The 21631-nt window shown below is 38.1% G+C and overlaps 3 protein-coding genes across 4 annotated transcripts in view; all 3 read right to left on the bottom strand.

The window, feature by feature from the left end:
* Positions 1-19: 19 nt before the first annotated feature.
* LOC135617393 (glutamyl-tRNA reductase-binding protein, chloroplastic-like) lies at positions 20-3628 on the bottom strand. The gene is made up of 5 exons (XM_065117508.1): positions 2954-3628; positions 2504-2584; positions 2223-2327; positions 1616-1765; positions 20-532 (listed from the first exon to the last, which is right to left on the bottom strand). Exons 1-5 carry the CDS (start codon positions 3365-3367, stop codon positions 308-310), a joined length of 975 nt encoding a protein of 324 aa, XP_064973580.1. The 5' UTR covers positions 3368-3628; the 3' UTR covers positions 20-307.
* Positions 3629-4195: 567 nt separating this feature from the next.
* On the bottom strand, positions 4196-12171 carry LOC135617395 (thioredoxin domain-containing protein 9 homolog). 2 transcript variants are annotated; one of them, XM_065117511.1, is made up of 4 exons: positions 12012-12171; positions 11647-11919; positions 4649-4807; positions 4196-4559 (listed from the first exon to the last, which is right to left on the bottom strand). In XM_065117511.1, the coding sequence occupies exons 1-4, from the start codon at positions 12033-12035 to the stop codon at positions 4380-4382; spliced, it is 636 nt and encodes a 211-aa protein (XP_064973583.1). In that variant the 5' UTR covers positions 12036-12171; the 3' UTR covers positions 4196-4379. The 2 variants fall into 2 exon arrangements, with proteins under 2 accessions (XP_064973583.1, XP_064973584.1); XM_065117512.1 differs by having other exon boundaries at positions 12060-12141.
* Positions 12172-12695: 524 nt separating this feature from the next.
* Positions 12696-21631, bottom strand: part of LOC135617392 (ubiquitin carboxyl-terminal hydrolase 18-like) — a 9330-nt gene continuing 394 nt past the window's right edge. Inside the window, exons 1-11 of the mRNA XM_065117507.1 lie at positions 21467-21631; positions 19528-19726; positions 19354-19442; positions 19149-19234; positions 18903-19071; positions 18651-18769; positions 16592-16754; positions 15358-15442; positions 15039-15251; positions 14908-14969; positions 12696-14459 (exon numbers count right to left, since the gene is read on the bottom strand). The exon at positions 21467-21631 is cut by the window's right edge and continues 394 nt beyond it. Of these exons, the coding sequence (XP_064973579.1) occupies positions 13229-14459; positions 14908-14969; positions 15039-15251; positions 15358-15442; positions 16592-16754; positions 18651-18769; positions 18903-19071; positions 19149-19234; positions 19354-19442; positions 19528-19726; positions 21467-21631 (2581 nt within the window). The 3' untranslated portion in view covers positions 12696-13228. The remainder of the gene's footprint in view (positions 14460-14907; positions 14970-15038; positions 15252-15357; positions 15443-16591; positions 16755-18650; positions 18770-18902; positions 19072-19148; positions 19235-19353; positions 19443-19527; positions 19727-21466) is intronic.

Here is a 21631-nt window from a genome sequence, read left to right as displayed (position 1 = left end):
CAGGAATAGAGCTACTATCTTGTAGGAATACAGGGCCGAAAAATTTTATATCAATGAAATACTTGGTTGATAAGCTATAACTCAGTATTCTTTAACCCAAAAAATGACTTGATGCCCACAAATTCACAAACATTCCTTTTCAGACAAAGCAGGAATGCCAATGATGTCATGTATTTGTTTCGACACAGCATCCAAATCATGTATTTCAACTCGCGGAATTCCAGAAGAATAAGGTCATTTTGCACACAGACAGATTAACCTCTGAAAAATAAGAGGACACGGGGCAGCGACAAGAATCAATTAGCCGCTACCTGATCCTCTTCAGAAATTTCACCTTCTCGAAGTCTGGAGTGGCATACCCCTTTTCGATCTCCCAAGCAAGATGAGACATGGAATTGAATGATGACTTGGCTCCCTTTTCATCTGAAACTTCTCTAGGGAAAGGAATTCTGGCTGCAAATACTGCTTCCTCTGAATAAATAAATAAGTCGAACCCTAGTCGGTCGACCCATATCAACTTCGTGTCTGCTACCTGCCAACATGGTGAAATCACAGGTGTAAACATGTATATTTTCAGGGTCGCTGGATAATTTTTCACAGTCAGTGCCAACTTAAGGAAAACTGATCCACTTGAATATCAAGTAAGTTGAGGTACTTAAACCAAAATAACAAGCTCAAATGTGCATACTTCATGGCACCAATCGAGCCAAAATATCTTACAGGCATACTGAGGCTCACACCCCTGTAACATGTCACACGGTCAATGCCAGAGGGCGTTGTCACCCTGCCAGCACATAATCTGCCTCTTGTGCGACTATGGAATAAATCAGCTCATCATGCAACAAGGCATGCATCGGCAATTCAAGAACGTAAGCACGATAAATCAGCATGCCAGCAAACAGACCTAACACACATTTGATACTTAATTTAACCTAATTACTTAATAATGTGCAGTTCACAACTGCATTTTCCTTGGCCTTTCATTTTTCAGATGATGAACAGAGAATATATTGGGAACATATACAGCTGACATAAAGTAGGTTAACTACCAAAAGTAACCATTGCAACCCTCAACTGGGCTCATGGTGCCTCCTAACTTGCAAGACATAAGAGGAAAAAGTAGATAATCTTCCAAGAGGAAATAGCGCAACGATATTGCTAGCTGTAGCTCAGCAACAATTTTCACACAAACACAAAAATAGGGGGAAAAAAATTACTGCCATTGCTAGTTGTGTTACAACTTCACAATGATCGTAGATTGGAACACAAATCGTCCATATCAATCCTAAAATATAAAAGTAAATTTATCAGCCCATCTTTATGGATACAGACCGATGCAAACAGATACTAGCATACTCGTTCACTCTATTCAAAATATACAGATTATCTGATTTAGAAACTTTCGTTGGTTCTCTATTACATTGCAATTACACTAATATTTAACTGAAAAAGCTTGCTCATGAAATGACTGGTGGAGTGACAATCAAACTGACTAACTAGCTTTGACTATACAAGTAAGAAAAACGGTTGCAAGACTTTTACATCCAAGCCAAAAGACATAAACAAAGGATAAAGACAAAAAATTGAAGAAACTTTGGCATCTAAAAATTCACACCTGAAACCCTGGCTCCACATAAACATTGCATAACCCTCGGACATCTTCAACATGTTTGGAATTCATCTCATCAACAATCTTTTCAGCAAAATTTCGTAGAGGATCAGGTTCCGCATTCGAGTATTCTGAGGAGGTCACCCATATGCCATCCTGGAAAGATGATATATAAAACAGGTGCTAGGAATTAAAGAATGTAGATGATCAACGATGTCAATTAGCTGGAAAGCAGACTCAAGAACATCAAGGACTTAGTGGCCAACAGACAACCAATTAGGCATCAACATTTACAGAGAACACATGAGAATCTGGTAAAGATACCAAAGATTTACATCCAAAAAAGTGAAAGTATTTCTGAATATACTCATGCACATAATCTAAACCAAGAATTTCTCCATTGAAACAGTTTAAAGTGCATCATGCCCAACTTTATGGAACAAAGCAATGAAGAAGAATAAGATACCCAAGCGGACACTAAGACACATCTTAGAATCAGTGGGCAACATGCCCAAGACAACATAATTTTCATCAATGGGACTTAGTCATGAGATGTTACCACAATAATTTCCATGCTGGTTCAAGAAAATTACAAAAAGGACAGCAGTCATACCTCCTTAAAATATTCAATTTGAAGCACCTTCTCTACAGAAATTAGATAAATAAGATCTTCCCCCACCTCTTCTGCATATTTCTTCTCCCATTTTGCACGAAGCCTCTGTACAATGCCATTCAATTATCTAGACAAATAAGTTTCATGGAACTCAACAGAGGGGGAAGGAAAATTGGCATAAGCAAACTTAAAAAACAAGTCAGCAAACAAGAATGCATGACGATTAGCACAAGATTAACCATCTTACACCTATGATCACAGGGAGAGTAAACATAGATTACCTTCAGAAGAAACGCATCATCGGGTTTACTCAGGCTTCCAAGTAACGTGCATTGTGGAGTGCGTGACCTGGTTTGCTCAAACTGCTCCCAGAAAATGGCACAACATATGCATCAGAAACTCCATAGTGTCTATAGCACTACACTTTACACATTAAACTATTAAAACCTAACTCGACCCAAATACATAACAAAAAGCCTAACTTTTCTCTCCAATAGAGCACATTAGGGCTAGTGTGCCCTAAAGTAACCGAATCACTCATATCACAAGTCATAGCATAACAAGTGAATCCAAGTGTTAATAGGAAGCCCATAAAAATTGAAACTTGAAGAAAGATAAGATTTGGGAGCTCGAGACACTCACTACACATACGCACGCACGCACATAGGCACAAGGAAACAAATTACTGAATAATAAGCCACTCGAAAGCCAATAAAGATCCGAACTTGAACCTGAACATGGAAGCTGGATAGGCCATCAATTTTGAAGAGCCTCTCGGGTTGGTTTAAGCAAACGGCAGGGGCGCCCTGAGGATCAACGACGAAGCGGGCGCCGATGGCGAGGGGCCAGCCGTCGGTGGACAGCGAGGAGAAGGTGCCAGTGGAGGAGAGCTCCATGATGGTCCTGGAAACCTCAGCGGGGGACGGCTTCGCCCGGGTGTTCTCCCCGGCCTTGGGAGGCGCCTCGGTCGAAACGGAGACAAGAGAGCATCTGGGGAGGTGGGGAGAGGAAGAGGAGGGGCGGGAGGAGATCCGGAGGGGTGGGATCTGGTGGGGAGAGGAGAGAATAGGCTTCTTTGGGAGGGAGATAGAGGGCAGAGGCAAGGGAACGGCGGGGGAGAGCAGGGCGTGGGGAAGCAGCGGCATGCTGCAAGGGAGAGAGGAGGGCAAAGAGGATTGGGGAGGAGGCGAAGCGTTGGTGAGGCTGTTGGTCCCAATTGGAGACGATGAGAGGGGAAAAGGAAGACGATATGGTGGACCCTGACTCCGCTGAAAACCGAGTTGGTTCGCCTGTCGATCGCCGAGTCAACTCGTTGTCCTTGTGACTCGTGCCAATTGCGATCAAACCCGTGGGTCAAACAGTATCGACTCGGACCTGACTCGTTTGAGATGCTCCCCACCCTAGTCTCCAACTCGGACGATCGGTTTAGCCCTGGAGGTGTTCTACTAAAAATAGGAGCATGAAGATTAATTGGACTCGTTCCATCACCAAAGCAAGCAGGAGAATGAGAAAAATACGTGCATGAGATTAATTAAGATAATTAATCGGGTTAAAGAAAAAGCAGGACGACATTGACGGGTAATCAACTTGCTATCATTCCAAATCAATCGAGCTTGTAAAAATAATAATATTTAATTAACACATTTTGCTAAATCAATAATCAATTTCAACACCATTCACACGCAAAGGAAATCTTTTTCCACTTTTGATAGAAGGAAAAGAAATCATCAAATTCTTCGCAACATAAATATACTTACACTAAATGAGAACTGTATTGAGATCATAACATCAAACTTCTATAAATTAGGCAAAAACCTTCAGTCAAGCAAAGAAACATCACTCCAATATCTTATAAGAAAAGAAACATTACCCACCCCAGAAACTTTTCTTACTTGATTTGTGTCACCTGATTTGGAGAGGCGACATCACTCGAGAAAACTTCTGCGGCGATTATGTAAACCTAAATTGCAAGGTTGAATCCCAAAGGCATCTCTCAATATCATGAAATCAATTCGCATGTGACAACACCAACACACGTCCAGATTGACAGCGTGGGTGAAGCTAAATAATTTTCTGGAGACAGATGCAGAATATCAAGAATAAACGGGTGGAATATTTTTCACTAATTCCATTGAATAAACTGACGTAAGCATAGGATTAATCAGAGTCAGACGAGTCAGCTGTTTCGGATTGGTGGACACTTCTCTTGGTTTTGTTGGACTTGGTAGGATAAGATGATGCTTCACCCTCGAAGGAGATAACTTGCGACTTGGCTAATCGTTCCTCCAGCTCTACTGTACTGAAGTCATCGGTGCCTCCAAGCTCATCAAAACCAACCTGAAGGCCATTTCGAGAGGAACACATGTAAAACTAGTGCATTTTCAATGGTATTCAGTCATGGAAGTAGAAAATTATGCACCATTTACCACATAATCCTCAACTTTGGCATTCTTTACAAGAGCAAGAGTAGGTAGTACGATGATCCTGAGCTTCTCAGTCAAGAAGGGACTTTTCTCAGCATGAATTTTCAGAAAGCGTGTCTCTATATGTTGCTTTGCAAGAATACTCAGATGCTTGTCCATCACCTGCAAACGTATACAACAGCCAACTTGTTTTTATACTAAAAAGGTATGTCCCGAAGTAATGAAGATACAGTATCACCTGTTCGAAGTGAAAATCTAATAAACAGATTAAACAGAAAATCTCAAGCCTGGACTCATTGAATAAATTAGTTATCACATCCAAAGTTCATCTTTCATGTAACCACACCCCAAGTGGACCAAGCAAAGAGTAGGACCTAATTGATGCCTTCTTGTAATCCCCCAAATAAATTAAATTCAGAATGAATCCGAATAAGAAAAAGAAAAAGATATCTCATAATATATTTCCTTTTTCAATGATTTTTTTATGATAAGATAATTTTAAAAAGGGAGTTTGAGTCCTAATCAAACTATATTAAATAGGAAATAACTGAAATTAAATAATTAAATTATTAAATCTGATTATATTTTGATTAGAATCCTAACCATAGCAAAACCCTCTCCCCTCTCCTATACAAGGATAAGGAAAGCCCTCCCTATTCATCACAATGAAACGAGGTCCTAGCGGAGAGGCACGTGACGATCGTCAAAAAGGCAAGTTCTCCGACTCCTATATAAATACTATCATGTAAATTTCACATTTTTATATTTAAACGATATAAAATCTATTTTTGATCTATTAGAAAATTCCTGTAAGATATTAAGTATTATTGATTGATGTTATAGATCAAAATACATGAAAATCATGAGCAAATAATCATACTTTTTTTTAATAAATATATAATTTTATTTTACTCTTCATGACTTTTTCTAATACATAAAGTTTATCCAAAATTTTCATGAATTTTTTAATTCGGAATTATTGATTTATTAATATTTTTAAATGAAAATAATTTCAAAATCCTATTAAGTTATATTTTTGTTTGAATTGAATTATTCTGCGTGATTAGAACTTTAATTTGTTCAGGAAATTTTGAACAATTATAATGGTTATTAGGGATTTCTAAAAGCTTATGTTAAAGGAAAAAAAAAGTCACACTAAATCGAAATCGAAATCGTTCTAACTTTGGTCTAACTCGAGTCATATTGACTGTCCGACCCGATCAAGCCTAGCCAGATGACCATATGCTACCTAACCCAATCTGAGCACGGACCCCACCCAAACTGTAGCTCGATCCAACATGACCTCGAGCCTATGACACTCGTTCAGCTCAAGTGTCGCCATAGCTTGATCGATCAATGGCTTGATAGTCGACACAGTGCGGCCCGATGTTGCAGTCGAATCAGGTGCCTTTTCCCCTTCTGGTGCATGTGCTGAGCAAGTGAGCCCCTTGTGAGCTACTCTAGAATCAGCCTAACAAGGTACCGAGCAACCCGACCTATTTCCAGCCCTGTGCTAGTATGGATTCAGGTTTGGGTTGGCCCAATAATCCAGTTTTAACATGTTTTATGAGTTCAGGCTTAATTGATCCATAAATTGAATTTGAACCAAATCAATTTGGCCAATTTTGACCTGCTCAAGGTGATTCCGAACTGTTTTAAACCAATTCAAACTTATTTGATCCAAATTGGACCTAACCAAGTCCAAGTTAGATTGATTTAGGGTGATTCCAGATTAGTCCATGAGGATAGGTTGGTTCAATTAGGTTCTAGCTGAATTAAGTCTGTTTCAAATCAATTTGACTGACTCAATTAGAGTTCAGATCAATTGAGGGTTAATTAGGGTATTCCTAATACTAATATTGTTAAATAATTTTTTAATTGATAAATATACATGATAGCTTCAGTCTAGAGACTGACAAAAGATATGAGATTGATAATGATAAGAGGATTGGATGATCCATGTTAATTCTAGGAAGGCTAATATATGGTAGGGCAATTCCCTTTGGGTCAAACAGGCTTGCATCGATCTAAATTAGTTCAGAATAACCTTGAATCAGTCAAAATAAGTCAAACTAGTTCGCTTCAGATTCAATTTAGGAGTCAATTGGGCCCAAACTCATAAAATAGGTCAAAACAACACTACTGGTCAACCCAGACCCGAATCCATACTACCATAAGACTAGAAATCGATCGGCTTGCTCAATACCGTACTAGGACGATTCTAGACCAGCCCAAGAGGGGCTCATGTGCTCAGCACATGCACCGTAGAGGGAAAAAGGTACCGGGCTAGGCTGCAACGCTGAGCTACACCGCATCAACACCAAGCCATCAACCCGTTAAGCTATGCTGGCAAGCCAGCCCGTTGAACCTGAGCCAAACCTGTGTTGCAGGCTTGAGGTCATGTTGGACAGAACCGTAGTTCGAGTCTGGTTCATACCTAAATTGGGCCGAGCAGCAGACAATCAATTAGATAGGCCATATCGTACCATCGATTGGTTTGACTCAGATCAGACCTGAGTCAGAACAATTCCAATTTCTATTTAATTTGACTTTTTTTTAAAGATGAGCTTTTATAAATCCTTACTAACAATTATAATTGTTCAAAATTTCTTAAACATATCAAAGTTCTAATCATGTAATAATTTAATTCAAACAGAAACATAATTTAATAGGATTCTAAAATTAATTTCATGAATTAAAAATATTAACAAATCAAATTAGATAATTGTCCAAAACGAAATTTCTAATGATTCTTTACTCATGATTTTCATGTATTTTGATCTATAATATCAATCAATAATTTTAAATATTTTTCAAAAAATTTCTAATAAAAATATGAAACTTACATGACAGAATTTATAAAGGGGAGAGTCAGAGAACCTACCTTTCTGACGATCGCCTTGTGCCTCTCTACAAAGACCGAGGTCTCGCTTTTTTGTGATGAACAAGGAGGGCTCTACTTGTCATTGGGAGAGGGGAGAGAATCTTGCTCGGGTAAGAAATCTAATCACAATATTTCAGATTTAATAATTTGATTATTTAATTTTATTTATTTCCTATTTAATAAAGTTTGATTAGGACTCAAAGTCCCTCTTTTAAGTTATCTTTTCATAAAAAATCATTAAAAAAAATACATTATAAGATATATCTTTCCTTTTTTATTTGGATTTATCCGGAAGTTAATTTATTTTGGGGATTAGACTTCTAGTTGAAGTTACTTTATATCATGTGTCAAAAATGAAATTGGGGTAACACCTAATAGTAGCAAAAGGAAAGACAACCTTACATACAAAAAAAAAAAGGCAAGTCTTCTTCATCGATGGGTGTATCAAAATGCTTGATAGATACTTGAATCAAGCTATGGAATGGAAAAGGGGCACTCTTTCTATTAGTAACAAAATAAACTCAAGGTTAAAGAATAAAATAAAATAAATTTTATTGAAGCCTTAATCTCTATCAATGGATTAGGCATCGAAATCTACTCAGGGTATAGATAGCCAGACTTTGATTTGACTCAAAGATTAAATAAAATAAATTAATTCATACATCCATGATTCATAATCAATATTAGCCTAGTGATATAATATATTTGTGTTGGACTTATAAAACTAGAAAGATTGTGGAGAGCAATGAGTAGATTAATAATACATTTCATTGGACATGAACTTTGAAATACGATCAACAAACAATCATCAGTGGAAGTGATCAAAGTAGTTGCAGTGAAAAAAAACAACGATGCCCGCAGATGTGCAGTTAAGCACTTGGTAGCCCTCAATATGCAGAATATTGGTTAGATCTGTGAAATTGTTAGTGACCTCACTAGTTCTAGTATTGCTATGTGATAAATGTGTTCTTGGTAATCTTTATTCAAGATGAAATTTTCTTGTTTATATAATCATATAATTCTTAGGAGACCTCCGGATGCAGTAATCAGGTGAAATAATTAATGTTCGTGGAACGAGAAGAGGTAGAGGAAGACCTAAAGAATATTTAATAAAAACTATAAATAAAGACTTAAAGACTCAACTTAACTAAATATATGATTTTTTACAGATCTCAATGAGAGCAAAAGATCCACCCAAATAGCTGAGACTTACGATTTTGTTGTTATTGTTATTGCTGTTGTATATAATCACATTGTTCTATGTGCACGTTGCAGGTGCCCTAAACCAAGTATATCGAAGAATGTTGGTCGTACTCTTACATATCTTCTTTCAAAAATAATGCTAAATGAAGAAGCATGATCCTGATGCATTCAATCTTAGAAAATTCACCCATGTAATTGTTTGGATCTGGAATCTTAAATCTACTGATACTGTAATCCTTCTCCCTCTATAACACAGTTGGCAAAGATTTAAATCATATGAATTCCTTCTGTTAGTTAGCAGCGGAAATTCTCATTGGTTTCAAGCTTAAGAAGATGCATGCAACAGAACCAATGCTGCATCAAGTTCTGTCATTCTCTCTTCAAAATTTCTACCTATGAGTTGCATTGGTGCATCTAGCCATCTTTAAAGTCAAAAGTAGAAGGAAGAAGCTACAAGGAGTACAAATTCATGACAGATCATAAAACTAACTAATCAAAAGGTGCTGCATTTGGGTGGTGCTATTAAAAATAATACAAGAAAGAAATTGACCATTGGGTACTAGTTTTGAGCAGTGGGATTAAAGAATATGAAGTTCCACAAGGGAACTCAGAAGTAGATGCCATCTTTAAAGATAATAGGCAACTGCAAATTTTGGATAGCCATCCAGTATATAGGATGAAAAACATACAATGTGAAGGAAACACACAAGCTGTGTGCCTTGTTATGAAATTAGTGAGCCCAACCTAAAGGACTAGACAACAAACATAAAATTACTGTTTTCTTTGGATATTTTAAGGTGTCCATTAACAGGTTTAATGGCAAGAATGCATTCAAGATATGTTACTATATAATAAAACCAAGTACCATATTATCCCTAGTAAAAAACTTGACCAAGTCTAAAGAAAACATACATACATACATACATATATATATATATATATATATATATATATATATATATATATATATATATATATATATATATATATATATATATATATATATATATATATATATATATATAAAACATAAATCCACTTAAGAAAGATCGGTACCCCATGAAACCTGTTTTAGTATTGGATGTGTTGAATCTCGTATTTTGATGATAAAACCACTTGATATGTGTTTATGATTTAATCTGCGTTTTGAGTGACGCGGGATGCTTCGATCAGGATAAGACAGTTAAAGCAGGAAAATCATATTGTGCCGGAGGAACATGTCAAAAGATTGGATGTCGGGCCGGTGGATCGGTCGACGTATCGACAGAAGGCTTCGGGCCATGGATTCGGGCATCGAGCCAAGAAGAGCGGGTATTGCGCCAAGGATATCGGAGTTGCGGAGTCAACTGGCTGATTGGGCAATAGGCCGCAAGAGAGGGCGATGCGCCGAAGAATCGGACGAAGCGTCGAGAGACCAATGACATGCCGGACAACTTGATTAATTGCTTAGGAGTAATTGTCTAGATCGAACTTTTGTTTTACATGTGCAGGATTAACTACGATAGCTTGAAGACATAAAGCAAGTCTACCGGAGTCAAGTTCGATGGGTGTTCGAGAGTCCAAAGATTCGTCGAAGATGCTGTCGGAACCAACCGAGAAGAAATCGGGGACTTGTCGGAGTTTTCAGAAGTCTGCCGAAGAGATCGTCGGTGGTTCGCGGAGATCACCGAGAAAGCTCGGTTACTCGCTGAACTCGCCACAAGATCGGGAGCTTGCTGGGAGTCCGTCGAAAGAAATCCGAGAGTGTATCGGAAGTCCGCCGGAAGATCGCCAGAAAGCTCTCCGGAAGGAGACTCGACGTTTGCCGGTTGAAAACTTGCTTAGGACTATGTTTTCAGTTACGTAGTTTGCATGTAATTAGGGTTAGGATAAAGGGATACTCCTATATCCTGGTTAGGGGCCAACTGGGCCCGATATTACCTTGTTTGGGCCAGATTTGAAGCTCATTTAGTGACCCGTAGGACCGGGCGGTGGTACCGTCGGACTGGGCGGTGGCACCGCCAGTACACTGTAAGTGTCAGACACTGACAGGCGGTGGCACCGCCAGCACCAGGAAACCCAAAAGCAATTCAAATTTGGAGCCCAAATTTAAATCCTCTTAGGGCCTATAAATACCCCTCAATTCTCAGCAGAGAAGACAACCTTTGAGAAATTAGAGATTGAGATAAAGCCTTAGCAAAGTCTTTAGCAAGTCTTGTTTTCAATTGCTTGAGTGTTCACCTCTCTCTTTCTCTTTGAAAATATGTAAGAGTGTGAACCACTTGTAAAAGGTTGTAAGAGGGGTATTTGTCCTTCTCCTTCAAAATGATTTGCTAGTGAAAATTGGGAGTCTCATCGAAGAAGACTTCTCAAGTGGATGTAGGTCATTTTGATCGAACCACTTTAAATTGGTGTGTTCCTTGAATGTGTGAATGTTTACCTTTCTTAAACCGTTATTTACATAGCAGCAAGCTTTCGGGTTTTATCTTCTCACTTTACTCGAGCTATTTTCACCAAGTCATTCATTGTCAAATCGCAATTTCTACGTATTTACGAAATCATTTTCAAACTTATGAGTTTTAATCCGCTGCACTAATTCACCCCCCCCCCCCCCCCGCTCTTAGTGCCGCTCTGATCCTAACAGGTTGGACATGTTGCTAGTGAGATCTCATTTGAGCTTATACAGCACCGAAAAGATCTGTGAATCTATAAAATTTTCATATTAACCAGCAAAAGGCAACTTTAGGCTCAATACTTTCTACACTATTAATGCAGATTCAAACATTTATTTCCTACCAAACTTGAACAATCAAACAAATCCCTTCCTACCAAATTACAAACCATAATCATTTCACCAACGGCCCTCCGCATTGCAATTGTAAGAAGAAAAATGGCTTGTATGTTAAACTAGAATTATGGGGATAGAGAAAAATACCTTGCAAGGCCAATTCTCGCGGTAGAAATGGCAGACAACACGATCGCTGGCCTTGACAGCGGCGAAGAATTCCTTCTCGGGGATCTCAGTGTACTCACCGTGGCCCAGGGAGAGCCAGCGGCTCCGCTTCTCGGCCATCTTCTTCAGCTGCTGCAACCTGCGCTCCCGCAGGGCCTCGAAGTCGTCGAGGTCCAGCCGATCGAGTGCCGCAATTTCGTCATCGATCTTGTCCTCGACGACCCTGGCCACGGTCAGCACTTGCTGCTCGAGGATCTGAAAGAACCCTAGAAAACAATCACGACTCCTCTCCAAAATAACCAAAAAGACCAACAAAAGAGATCTTGCGTTTCAGATGTATCGATAACCTGCTTCGCATGACTTTCGTCCATGAACGAATCCAATTGTATCCCTACCTCTCGAGATCGAGGATCGTAGGAGGAGATGGTTGAAGTGACTCTCTCTCCCCCTCTCTCTCTCTCTCTCTCTCTCTCGTATATATACGCAGGTCCTCCAAATTTTCTTTTACTTTATTTTTTTCTTTATAGAAAATGTTTCTGAGACGCGCCAATACATATCGTGATCACTAACACTACTTTTGATGCAATCCAAATCATTGATGAATTACGGGAGTGAATCGTGACTGTTGATAATTTGACGAACCTTAAGCACACATCTTGAGTGACCACTTATCATCTTTATCGAGATCTATCATGACCGTTCATCTAATCATAATTCGATAATAGTTAGAACACTTCGTAATGTGATCCTCACCGTTCACAGTGACGAAAAAGCCCACCTTCCAGGGCCACACGAACGGTTCTTAAATGACCGCGGCAGCCTGCAGAAGATTTGTATGGGTTCATCGTATCATCAAACTCCAGTAGCTGATTGAATAAAGAAATGATGTCAAGAAAAAGGATGAAATAAATACTGTAAATTACATTTTCCAAAAATGATCAAAATTCTGAAAGAGCAGATTGAAGTGTGCACAACATGCACGCACTGCTAAAACCAAGAAAGAAATGCTATCAAGAGAGAGAGATATATCATACTGTGTAATACTTTTAATCATAAACAAAATTCCACAAAGATCATATCAATTGTTCACACATGGACTCGCTGTTAAAACTATGGGCAGCTAAGAGCAGCAGACAAATGCTTGGATTGATGTAATGGATAGTTTTATTCCCCTTAGACAACAGATGAATAAATCAAGATGTACAGTAGGATGTAATGACACTGTCATGGCATCATAGAGGCAACTGAGGTTCCAAGAAATTGAAAGGAAACCCAGAGGCCCACCTCCACTTCTTTCCTCAGTGGAAGTGTGAGGCCATGCAAATCTAGTCCAAGGGAGATGGGACTGACGTTGTCTTGGTTAGGCAAATCCAGTAGTGTCTGCTTCTTGGTTAGAACAAATTCTCCTAGATCTTTGGTCAATCAACCTCCCCAAATGCAGAATCAAATCACTGAACATTATCACTACCATTTTCTTCATTATATAGCCTGTTATGCTCAACTAGGCATGCTGAGGGTGGCTGTAGCTTCTCACCTGGTGCAAGATTGCTGTTGCTCCTAAAGATCAATGGCACTGGTCGTCCGTCCTTGCAAACTGTTGTTCCTCGTTCCTATCTTGACTAACAGATGCAGAATCAGGGAATTTGTCATTGTCGATTTGCATGAAGCTAGCTCCATTGCAGCAGGGAGCTGCTGATCTGAACTCTATGCTCTCATCTGCAGAACTACAAGCATATTCAGCAGAACCATTGCAATTGACTCTACATTGATGCTCAGATTTCTTAGGTTCTCTCTTCATGTCTGAAGATTTAGCATAAGACTTCTGCAGGAAGCCACGAGTTACAAAGGGCATATCACCTGAAATAATATTTTCACCAGTCTCAGTGGACTCTGCCAGTCCAATGTTACATTGACCATTGGAGTGACCATTCTGCTTGTTGACATCAACAATTGGGTGTGTATGATTTTGCTTTTCTTCTGAACTATCCAAAGTCTTCTTTCTTGCAGGCTTATCAAGGAAACCACGGGAAAACACTGCCTTCGATTTTCCACTTGATCTATTTTCCTGACTTGACAACAAAGCCATGCTTCCTTCACTATCAACTGAGGCTCCATCCAGATGGTTAACTTCAAGAGATGAATCAAATTGGCTGTATGTTTCCACTGGACAATCTGATTTGGCAAATGAATAATCTGAAGGTTCTGAAACTACACTCTCAGTAGTAATGGGAGTAGTGGAACATGGCTCAATAATCATATCATCATTAATCTGCACAGTGGATGGTTCTCTAGTTGGCTCACCATCTTCTACGATATGGCTTGCATCATAACTGGCACATGGTTTTTGACATTTTTCAATATCAACTTTATTTTCAGAATTTTCTGGATGATTATCTAATTGCATGCTCTCCCCACTAGAGTAGTCAGGCATAGGAGAGAAAAGACCAATACTCTCTTTTTCAAGACTCTTTGCAGTTGCTGAACTTGATGATGAATTACAGAAATCTAGATCTCCTAAACTTTTATGGACACTTGCTGGTTTTTCGACTAAAGGTGTATTCAAGACCATAACATCCACTTCTGTGACCTTTGCAGGATCGACATCATCTGTTAATTTTCTCTTGTTCCTTGTGTCTCTAAACATGGAAAGTTCAGGAGGACTTGATTCGTTATCTATGTCAGACCCCAGGCAGGAAACACCGATGGGGCTTGATAACTTGGGAGCTGACTCAACTAATTGCTTTGTATTCTGAGATTGCACATGCTTAACAAAAGGCTCCTTGCGTGCACTTGTCCTAAAAATAAGAATTATGTGAGAATTATTCATAATAATTTTATGAATTGATGAAGGTAAAACTACTAATCAGATAAATCAAAGCAAGTTGGGACAAAAAAAATCATCATGACAAGTGAATTTAACAGATAAACCAACATAAATTTCACTTTTTACGAAATATGTTTATTTAATTGCTTAGACATATCCTATTGCATGATCACTAAGAATCTGTTCCTGTATGTAAGAAATCACAGCAACATCTCTAGGCAAATGCACCAACAAATTGTTGGGTGATATACTAACCGAAATTATAATATAATATAATTAAATTTAACAAACTATACAATGCAAGATTAGTTCAACAAACCTTGTTTATATATTCTCACCTATTACTACACTAGAATTCTTAAATACCACAATTTTTACTCTGATTTTGAGTATCAAAGAAAAACAAATAAAACTTTTACCTGCTGTATAAGAGCATATAAGCGCCTTCAGAAAGTACATCCTCCACTTCAACGTTCGTCACCTGGAATATGATATTAGCAAAGCCAAAGTATCAAATAACCTAAAACTGAATAAAAATATATGAAATTACCTTGCAGTCATCAATCTTGTACCATCTTCCTTGGTAATCTTTAGTGTAACAAATATAGTGGCCAAAGAATGAAGCATTTAGCATGTCCACATGAACAACAACAGCATAGAGTGTATATAGGTCAGTTCCATCACTACTGCCACTCATATAGGGAGTAAGATTCAAGTTCTCAGGAAAAGTAACTCTCTTATTCAGTTTACCAAATCTACCACTCTGTACAATTATAAAAAAGGAGGTTCAGTGTCACTAGCACCCACAAAGTGAAACAAGATGCACAATGTCCAAAGATAATATAACTTTAAAATAAAAAAAAACTGACCTGGAATCTCTTCAGAGCAATTGTAAGGATATTTGAAGCTTGATGAACTGTAAGGCGTTTACATGCTTTAACATAATCGTTGCATCTGTATACAAGAAAATTAGTTTAATTAGAACAAATAATAATCAGTTCTTAGTTTATTAACGAGAGTTTATGCCTAATAAGTTGGAAAGGTATCAAATAAAATTCTTGCAGCAAAGTCTATTTCTACAGCATGCTTGTAGCTGTAGTTTTAGAGGACTATATAGGAATGGTAGATGCTGCTCTTTTAGACAACAAAAACACTATATGGAAATGCTAGATCACAAACTAAATTCATAAGTTCCATTTGTATTTGATTTGGGAAAAAGTTGCAAAAGTATGGATGAAAAGACGATTTGGCCCTCGACGATTTAGGCATAAAGGTAATTGCGTTGTAGGTACTGCAAAATCTCTCATGCACTTATTGGGACTATCTTATGATGCTCTATGTTAAGTACAAAACCTTTTAAAACTCTGTACAAAGATCAAAAGAATTATGGTTATTGACACAGTAGAGTGTCAACGCTTTACAGGATAGGCATCCAATCCCGACTCTATTCATACAAACAATCAGAAAAAGAAAGGTCACACTAAATTATCATGACTACATGTTGATGTTTTCTGTATGTAGTGGTGCTCCTTTCTTCCCAGATTCATAAATGTTAAGTGGTTAGTCAGAAAATTGCATTCAGAAATCTTGTGCTTTTGACAAGTTGATAGACCAGGCAATCTTCTGCAATCTATAACCATAACAAATGAATTCAAATTCTAAAATGCAATCTACAATTCATGGAGCAGTTAACAATATTCTTCTGAAGAACAAAATAAACAAAAATAAACAGAAAAACAAGTTTAAACCTACAGATAGAAGACACTAACAGAGCTGTCACCCCACAAACAAGGAAAGGAAAAGAGATACATGCACATAGTGATGACCAAAGGCATACAATACCCTACATCAGTTATTCGTGTCACAAATGCCATTTATTAACATAGAAAGCATACATATGATAAGCAACCATAGTTCAAACTTAAACCCATTAAGAAATGTAACTTCAACAGCTAGAGGGTTCAGATATTTGAAAACAGTGAGATGTAATCTCAATATACGGATGAAGAATCATCCTAAGACAAAGTTCTTACGCAGATTGTATAAAAGATATACTATAAAATAATAAATCATACTACTTATGAGCAAATCAGAAATGCTTACCCATCACACTTATACTTGTTATCCCCATCAAGCCACTCCTTCATCGTAAATTGATCTAAGCACTCCTCCAAAGATTCAGCATCACCAAGAATTTCAACAGTCAAATCCATCATATTCTCATAGCGATTTGAAATAGTATTGCATTGTGTACAAGTAACCTGAGGTTAATTTGTGTCAGTGTATGAATAATGTATTCACACAAGAACTGGCATTAGACATTTAAGCTTGAGAACTAATTTTTGGTTCAACCAGTATACAAAAAAAGAGTAAATTTAATTATATATCAGCAAGCAGATGAAAAAGAACCATTACAATGCATAGGCAAATAACCTAGGCAACACCATATGATGGATCGATATGGTATCAGAGAATAGCTTAGGCTACTAGGTAAGCTAATTAATATGAAATCGTTACATTCTGTTACATATAAAAAGGACGAAGGTGCAAAAGACACCCATCAATGCAGGATCCATGCACTACAGATAAAGAAGTTGTTTCTGTAACTCCAACCCTGGTCAGCAAGGTTGGAAAGAATCAATCTTACCTTTGTACCAAGGACAGCCCTCAAGTATTATGTTGCATATGTTGTCAAATGTTAGCATATGTAGTTCAGAGAATTATCACTATGATATGCTTAACTTTTGTAGGATGAACATTAACAAACAGAATACTTTTAAGAAAAATTATTTTAGTTTGCAAAATGAGCACCAGCTCATGCATAAAACACAATGCAAAAATTTACATATGGGATTGAGTGATAATGTAGCTACATATCTTCCTTGATATATTTTGACCTTATGCTCAAAGTTCGAAATTTCATACCGTGTTGATGTATCGAGCAAATTTCATACCGTACTAGTGTATCGAGCTTTGCTCGATACAGTATAACATATCGAGTGGTACATCAAGGCGTATCGAGCGGTACACCTATATATAAATATATATATATATATAATATAATATTATATATATATATATATATATCAATATATATATATATTAAAAAATATTTTAAAAAAAGGTGTATGCAACCAAGGCGACGTCGCCTCCTCCTCTTCTTCTTGTCGCCTCGTTTGCGGCATTCGGCAAAGAAGACGACGAAGACGTCAAAAGTCGCAGATGTCTCCGGCCTTTGGCGAAGAACGCGACGAAGGTCGCAAACGTCTCCGGCCTTCAACGAAGAACACGACAAAGAAGAAGGTCGCAAAGTCACGGACGAGGCGATGAAGGAGACCGCTTCCGCTGCTCTAGCCGCTGCCTCACCTAATCCCCGTGCCTCCAAATCCTCCTCTTTATGACTCTCCTCACTGTTACCTCTTGGGTCGAGATTGTCGAGCGAGATACTAAATCGGGATTAAGAAAGGGCGTGGAAACAAGTTTGCGTCGAGGTTCTGTTGATTCTCCCTCTTCTTCGAATGCCCGCTCCTTCTTCCTTATTCGACGCTTCTCCCTCAGCCAGGTTGATACCGCCTGGTAGCAAGCGATTGCTGCCCGAAACAGCCTCGTATCGTTCGATACAGGGCTATATTGAGCGGGCCGATATCAGGCGGTATGATTCAAAATCGCAAACCTTATGCTACATTTTCATCAATGTGATTATGTGAATATGTAAATTTTACATAGATATGGTGCACCAAAAAGTGTTGGGATAGACATCATAATACTCTCTAGACTTGTTTCAACCAATGAGATGGTATACTGGCTGCTTGTTTTAACATTAGCATAACCATGTGCACCCAACCCTTGACATGAATATTATATTTCAACACTTCAACGTAAAGAACTTCAATCCAATATTATGAAATATTTTGAGATTGATAAAAACCAACCGAACAAGAATGAAGACAAGAAAAAGAAAGGCTTGAATGATTGATTTAAGAATATTATACACCATGTAGCTTAAAGAAATCTGAAGCTAAAATTTTATTATACAAATTCATCATTGCAATTTCATCAGGTAATGTGAAATTATCTAACATTTGGAAAGAAATTCAAATTCCAGTAATATGCAAGCAAATTCCAGCAATAACATTACAGATTATTGAGCATCCAACCTGAGACTGAAGATGACCACCAAAAATATGCTGAATAAGGGTTGTGTCTTGGGTGCTGGGATCAAGTGCCTTTTCACCTCCAAACTCATCAAGGCAAACAGATTGCATTGTGTCAATTGCAAACCTAGAAGTAGCATGATCAAGTCAATGAAGACTTCTTAACTACATAGTTAGCACTACAGGCAGAGGCCATCAGAACAAAATAGTAGGTAAACTAAGGTCCTGGAGCATTTTCAAGATAAAGCAAGGTGAAGCACCTCATAAATTCATGAGCATCCTCCTGTCTTCCATAGCCAAGGTTTCCACCAATGTTAGGCAACCGAGAAAGGATATTGATAGGTGAAAAAGGATGCCGACTTTCACTAGCTCTCTTAATGTGTAATTGAAGCTCACATAGAAAGCACCAATCATTCTGCTTTCTGACACCTAAGAAATAAGAGGTGGCAAACATAAGCAATTGAATCACAGAGTAATCAAAAGCCTGCTCAGAGCCAGCCACTTACATTCTCTAATGTGGCCTCTCTCTAATAAATAGGCAACAAGCGGCCGTGTACATGCCAGACATTGTAAAACCACATTAGCAAAGCAACTGCACAAAAAGAAGAAAACAAAATGATTACGATGGTTATCAAATATCCTAATTGTTAGATGTCAATAAGTAGAAACATCAATACCATCAAGCAAAAAAGAACCAGAAATATTATTGACCTGTTCCCACAATTCACAAGCCCACAAGGTGGAAATCCAGGGTTATCCCAGTTGAAAAGCTTCACAAATTCATTGTACGGGAAAAGAATCTGAAGAAAGCACTCACTGTTAACACAAAGTAACCAATACCAGCAACAAGGTGAATCTATAAGGCTCAGTAGAAAAAAAAATCACCTTCTTTGGTTCTTGTAGGATATTACAGGTTCCACGGGCAGGGACCAAAGAAATAGAACCAAACCCAGATGATTTTCTTCTTCTGCAAGAACTGTTACCTGGTGAAACATTGTCTACCTTATCTGGCTCTGATGACTTCAATTGTTTGCATTCAAACTTATGATCTGCTCTCCAATGCTTTGACTGGCATGCTTGTGAACTGAATACGAAAAATATATTTTTCTCGTAAGCTTGTTAAATTATGCATTAAAAAATTACATGATAAATATAACAGTGGGAAAAGGAACGATAAGGTACTGCAAATGACAACATCAGACTATGTATAAACATTACTAGAAAAGCAAATAATAAGATATGTGTTACAACATCCATGTTGTATTAGAAACAAAATCTTGACTTCGCAGTAGTTGGTTTATAAAATTTATTTTAAAGATTAAGTGTCATAGAGCCTGCATAACACATAATAATATTGTAAATGGAGCAAAGAACCCAAAACTTATTGAAAAATTATGAACACTTAGAAGATACATAAGAAAAGTAAGCAGCAAGTGGAACTACACATGAAAAATGCAACCAAAGAACAGCCAGGAAAGAAACCTGGAATCAGTTCAAAACTTTAAACATTGAGGATTGTGTCATGGCCCCAAATAACTGTGTAAGAGCCCGATATCACTCATATTGTGTCCCAAACTTTGCAGTCTCCACCCTTTGAATTACTACGTGAATTCATTCCATACTAAACTAAAGATCTTTGTATTACATATAGAAATAGAGGCTTACCAAGTGGCATTCTAGGCAATTTAGCATAGGTCATTTGAGGACAACTCCAGAAGATGCAGGGCTACCTCAACTAAGCTAGCACAAAAATGCTTTCTCCCATAGAGCCCAAACACTCAGCGACAGGAATCCCACGAAATATTAGGAAAAAAAGGAGATATCAGAATGAATTGGCAATGACTTGCTGTTCAATTTTTTTCCGTCAAATCAAACCGCTAAATAAGTGTGAAGTTCGTTTTCATATCAAATCATATGGACAATCACTCTAAATGAGCCTTTCATTCCCTCTAAAACCCTTATGAGAACCAAGAATGAGCACTAATCAATCTATGAACTTAGAAGAACAAAAATTGGTTCTTTGAACCTTAACATCAGAGGACTGAGACTGGAAGAATCTTAACTAAAAGGACAATAATTCTTCTAATGAAAGTAGTTACAAAATTAATACTCAACTTCAGAAGTACAGGAAGACTAAATTAGCTTTACACCTGCACAAGTAAATAGTGAATCATCAGATAAAATGGGAAGACTTGACACTAGTCTTTGTCACAACATAATTTAAGTCAACTACAAACTCGCTCTGACCCATTAGTCACACGAAAAATTTGTTAACAGAGGCATGACCCCAAAAATTTATTAAACACACTACTAGCTTGTTTACATCCATAGTGTTAGTTTCAGACCGAAACAAATGAAACTTCCATAGACATATCTTCAAAATAAAACTACATACTTAAGAGTGGTATGCATTTCTCTCTTTATTATTTGGTTGAGATTGAAGATTGAAACTCTTAAGACTTGGACCGTGATGACCCAATAATCCGAATGTTAGAAAATTAAACCTCGGTATGTTTTGATGTGAATAACTGATCTTGCTAAGACCTTCCGTAAGGATCAAAATCACTAATGAAGATTGCAGTGATTAGGAAAAGGGATCAGTCTATGTTACCGGCCGCCTAGCAAAGAAATCAAGAAGTTATCTGACGTTTTTCATGAATCATGAAGCACCCGATTATTTATCTTTAAACTAAAATGACAAAAAAATCATAACGAAAATATATAATTGTACAGTTCATCCGAACCAAGTAGATAATTTTTTTTCGGACGAGAAGCCCAAATCGACGTCAAAACCAACGCGAAAAAGAATCTGCAAGCCACCTACCAATACCGAACCCTCTTGCATCCCGAGCACTTCTTGCTCCCCGGTTTCCCACAAGTAGCGCAGGCACCGCCGGCGGGGGCCGCGCCTTCCCCGCCCGCATCGCCGCTGCCGATCGACATCGAACGCCGCGGCTCGTACCCGGAGGAGCCGGCCTCGAAGCTGGCG

The sequence above is a fragment of the Musa acuminata genome, chromosome BXJ2-7 (assembly GCF_036884655.1).
Source record: "Musa acuminata AAA Group cultivar baxijiao chromosome BXJ2-7, Cavendish_Baxijiao_AAA, whole genome shotgun sequence".
Taxonomy (NCBI): Eukaryota; Viridiplantae; Streptophyta; class Magnoliopsida; order Zingiberales; family Musaceae; genus Musa; species Musa acuminata.
The sequence above is the reverse complement of the archived record's forward strand: the minus strand, read 5'-3'. Positions and strand labels throughout refer to the sequence as shown.

Excerpts from the sequence above, each read along its gene's own strand:
- LOC135617395 (XM_065117511.1), bottom strand. The coding sequence starts at position 12,035 with ATGGACGAAAGTCATGCGAAGCAG. Across the intron at positions 11,920-12,011 it reads ACGAAAGTCATGCGAAGCAG|ATCCTCGAGCAGCAAGTGCT; the intron begins GTTATCGATACA and ends GGGTTCTTTCAG. Across the intron at positions 4,808-11,646 it reads GCGAGAATTGGCCTTGCAAG|GTGATGGACAAGCATCTGAG; the intron begins GTATTTTTCTCT and ends ATACGTTTGCAG.
- LOC135617393 (XM_065117508.1), bottom strand. The coding sequence starts at position 3,367 with ATGCCGCTGCTTCCCCACGCCCTGCTCTCCCCCGCCGTTCCCTTGCCT. Across the intron at positions 2,328-2,503 it reads ATGATGCGTTTCTTCTGAAG|AGGCTTCGTGCAAAATGGGA; the intron begins GTAATCTATGTT and ends GGCATTGTACAG. Across the intron at positions 1,766-2,222 it reads AAATTGAATATTTTAAGGAG|GATGGCATATGGGTGACCTC; the intron begins GTATGACTGCTG and ends TCATCTTTCCAG.